The 6,529-nt window shown below is 41.6% G+C and overlaps 1 protein-coding gene across 2 annotated transcripts in view; it reads right to left on the reverse strand.

Moving 5' to 3' along the window:
• seh1l (SEH1-like (S. cerevisiae)) overlaps window positions 1-6,529 on the reverse strand; it is a 10,910-nt gene extending 4,381 nt beyond the window's left edge. Inside the window, exons 1-8 of one of the 2 annotated variants that reach the window (XM_015050700.1) lie at window positions 6,293-6,529; window positions 5,928-5,978; window positions 4,504-4,650; window positions 4,198-4,409; window positions 2,851-2,949; window positions 2,632-2,772; window positions 2,362-2,516; window positions 1,804-1,957 (exon numbers count right to left, since the gene is read on the reverse strand). In XM_015050700.1, the coding sequence (XP_014906186.1) occupies window positions 1,804-1,957; window positions 2,362-2,516; window positions 2,632-2,772; window positions 2,851-2,949; window positions 4,198-4,409; window positions 4,504-4,650; window positions 5,928-5,978; window positions 6,293-6,403 (1,070 nt within the window). In that variant the 5' untranslated portion in view covers window positions 6,404-6,529. The remainder of the gene's footprint in view (window positions 1-1,803; window positions 1,958-2,361; window positions 2,517-2,631; window positions 2,773-2,850; window positions 2,950-4,197; window positions 4,410-4,503; window positions 4,651-5,927; window positions 5,979-6,292) is intronic. The other variant, XM_015050701.1, reaches the window with a different exon arrangement.

The following is a 6,529-nucleotide window of genomic DNA, read 5'->3' on the forward strand; positions in this document are numbered from 1 at the left end:
CCCCCCCGACTCCTCTCCTGGTAGGGACCACTGTAGTGATGCTGCGTAAGATTGTGGAGGCTCTAACTGAAGAAAAAATGTATCATAAATATCAGCTATCGTCCATATCAGCAATATTAGTATCAGATATCAATATCAGCCCAAATTTTCACATTGGTGCATCCCTATCTAGGACACTGTGTACAGAAATCTGAAAATATACAAAAATAAACATTTAAGAGAATTTCACACAGTGAACTGATTCTGTTACTTGTGTTAGATGTGAATCAAGAGTTGGGTCTATAATTATTATAATTCGAGACAGGAGTTAGATTGAAAATAAATACAGCCACATATTGAATCTCTGTCAGAACCAGTTAGTCCTGATTCAATTTTTCTGCCACGCTTGTCAAGCTAGTATATTATGCACTTTTTATTGTTGCAAATGTAAGAAAATTATTCTTTAAGTAATGAAATATTTTAATCTTACAAATTTACTAGGGCTGAGACTTTAACACGTTAATTTCTATTAATTAATTACGTAGATTGTAATGAGCCCTCAACAGCTTTATTTTATTTTTTTTTTACATTTGAATGTTCCGGCCGGAACCATTGTATTTGCATGTTACTGATGCACCCATAAATCTGACGCACAAGCAATATCCATAAACAACAATCATGGACGACAGAGCTGCTTCTATTGGCCCACCGGCGGTTCATTTTAACTTCAACAAACGATCTGATTGGACGCTGGAAAAGACCATTTTTGTGTTCAGGTTGTGCTAGAAGGAGTTAGCCTATCAGAGAAGTTATCCAACCCTAAAATAGCATCTTGGTGCTGAACACAAGCAGCTGATGTCAGCGTCCACAGTCTGCATTTCTAAAGAATAATTTTTCCAAAGAAGTCCGATGAATGATCAGGAGTTCCTGAAACACTGGAAAGCTGAATGAGTAGCATTTTGCACTTTATGGTTAATTAACCTAAATAAGAGATTAAAAACCAGAAATATCTTTGTTGTTGAGCTCACATGTCTATTTATTCAATAATTTAGCAACAAAAGGGCCTTTAAAACTGAAAATGTTGCTTTCTTTTTCTCAATTAAAAGGGAGATTAATTACAGACCCTGAAATTAACTCAATTAAAAATTTATATAAAGTGGTTACGTGCAATATCCCCCATGTGAGCTTTACTGCTTAGGAATTGAATTTGTATAAATGAAAATGAGATTCTCTGTCATTCTAAAAATGGCTGTATTCATCCTCACATTCTCAGCTGGTTAAAAGCGTTCATTAAAGCGTTTACTTCCTCCAGAGGAAGACGGCGTGGCCAGACTGGCACCAGGATACATTCATTTGAACAGACAAACAAGGAGAACTTGGAATGATGGAGTTGGAAACTGTCCCCGGGGTGCGGATACGCTCCTGATGGAAACATTAACTTCACACAGCTCACAGTTCGCCGATTCCCTTCAAGTAACTTTAGCAGCTCAAATAATAACCACAAATCAAATTCATATAAACAAGTTTATTTGACTTATTTCTTACTAGTAAATAAACAGTTAGTCCTTAATGGAAAAGTAAAGGGGAAACATAAACGCCGCTCATAACATGCATCAGTATAAATCAAGGAGAAGCCAACAGACACACACACACACACGCATACATACACACCAGCTCTAAAGGCCTGATCCAGACCAGTGTGAGTCCAGGTTTGTTGTCAGTGGTCAGCTGCACTCCAATCAGTGTGAGGCACGGTAAGGTTAGCAGTTCTATCGGTTGGTCTCGGGCTGGGTGAGTGGCGGCAGGCGGCACCACACCACCTACCTTCCTGCTGACATCCCGTTTAGGATGTTCTGGGAGTTCTGAACGGAGGAGCCCACCACCGTGCTCATGGCTGTGGGCTGACCGGATGAGCCCGTCAGGGGGCTGCCGTCTCCTTTCAGGATGCCCGTGCACTTCCAGTTCTCCATGTAGTTAGCTGCAGAAGGAAACACCGAAACATCAGCTGGAAGTGTTGCTTCAATACACCGAGACCTCCAAAAAAACAGAAAAAAAAAAGAAGATAGACTGGCCTCTTCTGCCCCCTGCTGGGTATGGTGTCCAAACTAATTCACATAGCAGAGGATAACCAACACACATTATCATAGATGTTTAATTTTTCTGAACAACTGAAATGAAAATCTGTTTTCAAATTGTCCTAAAGTTTATTTTCCCTCATTACTGATGTCACCTGAAAGGCTTTTATTGTATTTGGCATATAAACACTTCTAGAATCTGAAGCTTGTAACATACAAAAAAAGCAACAAAGTTGAAGAAAGAAGAAGAAGAAGAAAAAGGTGACGGGTAAACGGTTTTGTAAACAGTTTTGAACCAGCGTCCCACCTTTCCACAGACGTACGCAGCCATCGTCTCCAGACGAGGCCAGCAGGGTGCTGGTGATGTTCCAGCTCACACGCCACACCTGGGAGTTATGGTTGTCGAACTGAGCCATGATCTGGACCTCAATCTTGGTGGGTCCGGTAGCCGTGCTCTCCTTCCTGACAGAGAGGAATCCAGAACAAAGCAGTGTTAGTTTCACCTCAACAAGTGGGTACAATAAAGATTCTGACTTGAGCAAACGCAATCGTGGAATAACCCTCTCTGTGACGTTACCTCAAAGGGACGAGCTTAAATATCCGGACGTCTTTGGTTGCAATGGCGAGCACATGGAAAGATCTGCCCAGGTTGGGGGCGAAGGCGATGTCGTGGACGGCGTCGGTGACCGTCATCAGCGTTTCTGCTTTACTGTATTTCCTTTGGAACAGGACAATACGACTCATAGCTGCTGCGGTTTGTACTCCGTACTGGAATCTACCAGAACGGGGTTCTTACCGCGTGTTTTCGTTGTATTCGTAGATCTGAACCTTCCCACCGTACGTCACGTTGCTGTCATCGCTGCCCACGGCGAACATAGGGGGGTGGGCTCGAGAACTGCAGGGAGACAGTGTGCAACAAAAAGGACATTTTAAGAACAATAATATTTCAATTCACAGAGAAAATAGTTTGCGAGGAGAAGCTATCATTTAGGCTGCATTCACACCAGCCCTGATCATCCTCTTTAACTGAACTGTAGTTGGTTTGGGGAGGTGTGAATGCAGAATTAAACTCCTGATGCGGACCAAAAAAGAAACTTCTGGTCCGCCTACAAACCTAGACCTGGGTTTGGTTGACGTGAACTCTGGTGTGCTTTGAATGCACATGTCAACGCCAAGTTGAAAGGGAGACTGCTTCAAAAGCAGGAAACCTATTATAGGACCGGGCATTCTGGGTAAATACAGGCAAAGCAAACCTTTGAGTCAAGAGGGAGAAATGTCTCGTGGTCTTTTGCCAAAAGACAAAAGAGAAATCCTACAACAGCTAAAATCTGCTAAAATCCAATGATAAGATTAGGAAAGTTTTTAATGCTTTCTAAGAAATTATTTACATGGCAACTTAAAAATAACTTGGTGTGTTTTATTTATTTATTTATTTATTTATTTTAACTGATTTTACTGTTCAAAACTTTTGGAGACAGTTTATCTTCCTTAAGTGGAGAATATTGTACGCTGAGCACCAACACGGTGTTCAGGGTAAATAACAGGAAGTGCTAACTGCTGATGCAGGCTTGGAAGATAATGAAACCTGATGAAAACGGCAATAAGAAAAATATATATGGAAAAAAAAATCCAACTACACACCGCTTTCTTCAACATGAAAATTATTAGGGAGAACGACACAAATGAACAGTGTTAGTAACATTTCTAATGCTTTCATGTTGCAGTACAAGAAAGGTGCTGCTACATTCTTCGCCTAAGTGGCTCCAACAGCTGATCAGGAGGTTTTTATATATGCATTAAAATAGAAACATCCCATGTTTGGAATGCACAAAACACGTAGTTTGAGTTGTTGAAATAAAATCAAATAAAGGTACAAGACGACCGTACTGATGCATAAACAGGGATGATCTTTTAATCCCTTCATCGTCTGTTGAACTCCCAACAGTTTCTGTTGAAAACACTGTTTTCTCTATGGTCAAAGTTCACTACTTTTAACTACTGAATACAAACTGAGTTTCCGAAAATGAGTGTTTTTAGTCTGGAGATTAGAATAAGGATTTGAATCAGACATTAAAGGAAAGCAGACGTGGGACCCAGCCAGACCTGGTAGGAACCTGCTGTGTGGTGAACACGGGTGCAGTACCTCGAGGGATTCCACGATATGCAGCTGCAGCTGAGCTTGCAGGAGATCTCGTGCTGCAGAGACCACTGGCTCAGGTTCATCACGTCCGGAGCCTCGTAGATCCTCACCACGCCGTCTGCAGAGCAGGTGGCCAGCATCAGACCCATGTGTTTAGGCGCAAACTTCACGTCCGTCACCGACGTTCTGCTGTCCACCAGCGTGGTTCTCTTGATCTGGACAGAGGCGATGTGGACGGCCTGGGTTAAAACTCAACACGACAAGAATCAAGTCGGGGCTGGTTTTCAAACAGCTAGCGGCTGCGCTGACCCAGTGGCTCAGGCCTCGCTGCTTGTCGTTGGACTCCCCGACGATCTCCTCCCAGACGGCGGCTGTTCGGTCAAACGAGCAGGAGGCCAGGACCTGGCCGAACTCCGGGTGAGCCCAGGTCACTCTCCACACCGATCCACTGTGGGTCTGCACCCGACAAAGGGATACGTTTCTCAAACTAAAGCCAGTTTCACAGTATTTGCAGCAATAAGGTAAATATGTCACAGTGTTCATAAGGCTCCCAGGACAAATCAATAACATGATTAGCGATGCACTGATGTTAACATCTGGGCTAAAGACAACATTAATATATATATATATATATATATATATATATATATATATATATATATATCTCCCTCTCAATACCTTGAACAAATGACTCCACAGGTGACATTGCTTGGCAAGAAGGAAATAAACATTAGTTGATAATATCAGCCAAGTTGTACTATAGAAACTGATATTTCTATGCTATAAAATGGCTAACATCGACACTGACGTTAATGCCGATATATATGCCAAGAATTATGTTTTTAGTAAACATCATTTTTATGGTACATTTTAATTTTAATTTACTTCAATTTAAACGGTATTGAGCACACCTGAATATAAGCTGCACCCACTACCTTTGAAAATAAATAAAGGAATAAAACATTACATATATAGTAGGGTTGAACCGGTAAATCCGCAAAGATTTTCTTAATTTTGGGAGATCGGCCGATACGTACATGTGAAGCCGATCTCATCTACGCTGGCAAAAGTCTAAGAACCAACCACTGTTCTCTATTACTTCGCTTTTAGACAGATTTGACTGACAGACACGTCAACCATGTCACATCTGTATGTTTGCAGTTAACAACAGTCACCACACTGTTGCCAACTAAGCAACTGTTTTGCCATATTAAACGACTTTTCAGATAAAAAAGTCGGTCAGTTATTTGCAGAATTCAACTATTCGCAGACTATTCTCTGGGGTTCCTAACCTCAGAGAATACCGGGGCTCCACTGTAGAGCTTCCCAAACTTTTTAGCATCCGATCCACATCAGAAACTGATCTCAAATAGTCTATCAGTTAACTCCATGACTTACAAGAAAATCAATAAAACAGTAGTGCAACAACAAAAGAAGGCTCAATTCCAGACTGTTTTTTATCTATTTGTAATTCTGTTGTAAAATCAACTGCACACATCTGCTTTCAATATATCGTATTTTTTTCATTAGTTTGATCTCTGAAAATCATCTCAAGGACTCCAACAGGTTTTGCCTCACGACCCCTGTTTTCAGAACTAACATTTAATCAATTTATTGATTTGATGACAGCTTAATAAGAAGGTAGTCATTAGTGACAGCCCTTCATGTATACCAGCCTAACAGGGATTTATACGGCAGCAAGTTTTACAATGACAGAAAGCAAAGGTGCTTACCTTCCAGCTGGCTGTGCACTGCCACTCTCCATTCTCACTTTTATCCCAAACCTGAGAGGCAGAAATTCACTCAAAGATATTAGTGCCGTGACATTATCAGTGCACATTTACACCTTTTGTTTAGATCATTTTAAACTAAACAAAATTCTTTCTATCTAGTTGACTCAGTCGGACTAGCTATATGTAAAACGAGCTTATTTAGCCCTATTTGTAATGTAAAGCTGCCTTGTTCTAAAGGAGGCTTACATTTTCTCAAACAACTCAACTTAAATGAGTCAATAATGTTTACAGAGCTAACAGGGTCTAACGTGGGGAATGCTAACATGCTAGGCTGAGCTTCAGCATTAGCGCCTAGTCTAGCTCACCTTGACGCTTTGGTCGCTGGAACAAGTCGCCATTCTGCGCCCGTGAAAATCGTACGAGACATCGTGGATGAGATCTTTATGGTCAGCGGCGATGCTGCGAGCGACGAACATGATTCCAGCTCCTCTAATCGCAGGGCTTAGCTGGTAGGCCTGTCATGTGTCTCCCACTCCGGTTGCTGGAGTTTGGCGCCCGCGAATGTGTTGTTGAACTGTGTTGACCACAAGGGGGCGCCTTCC

This window comes from Poecilia latipinna, unplaced genomic scaffold, assembly GCF_001443285.1.
Source record: "Poecilia latipinna isolate Pla-1442-1.1 unplaced genomic scaffold, P_latipinna-1.0 Scaffold1006, whole genome shotgun sequence".
Taxonomy (NCBI): Eukaryota; Metazoa; Chordata; class Actinopteri; order Cyprinodontiformes; family Poeciliidae; genus Poecilia; species Poecilia latipinna.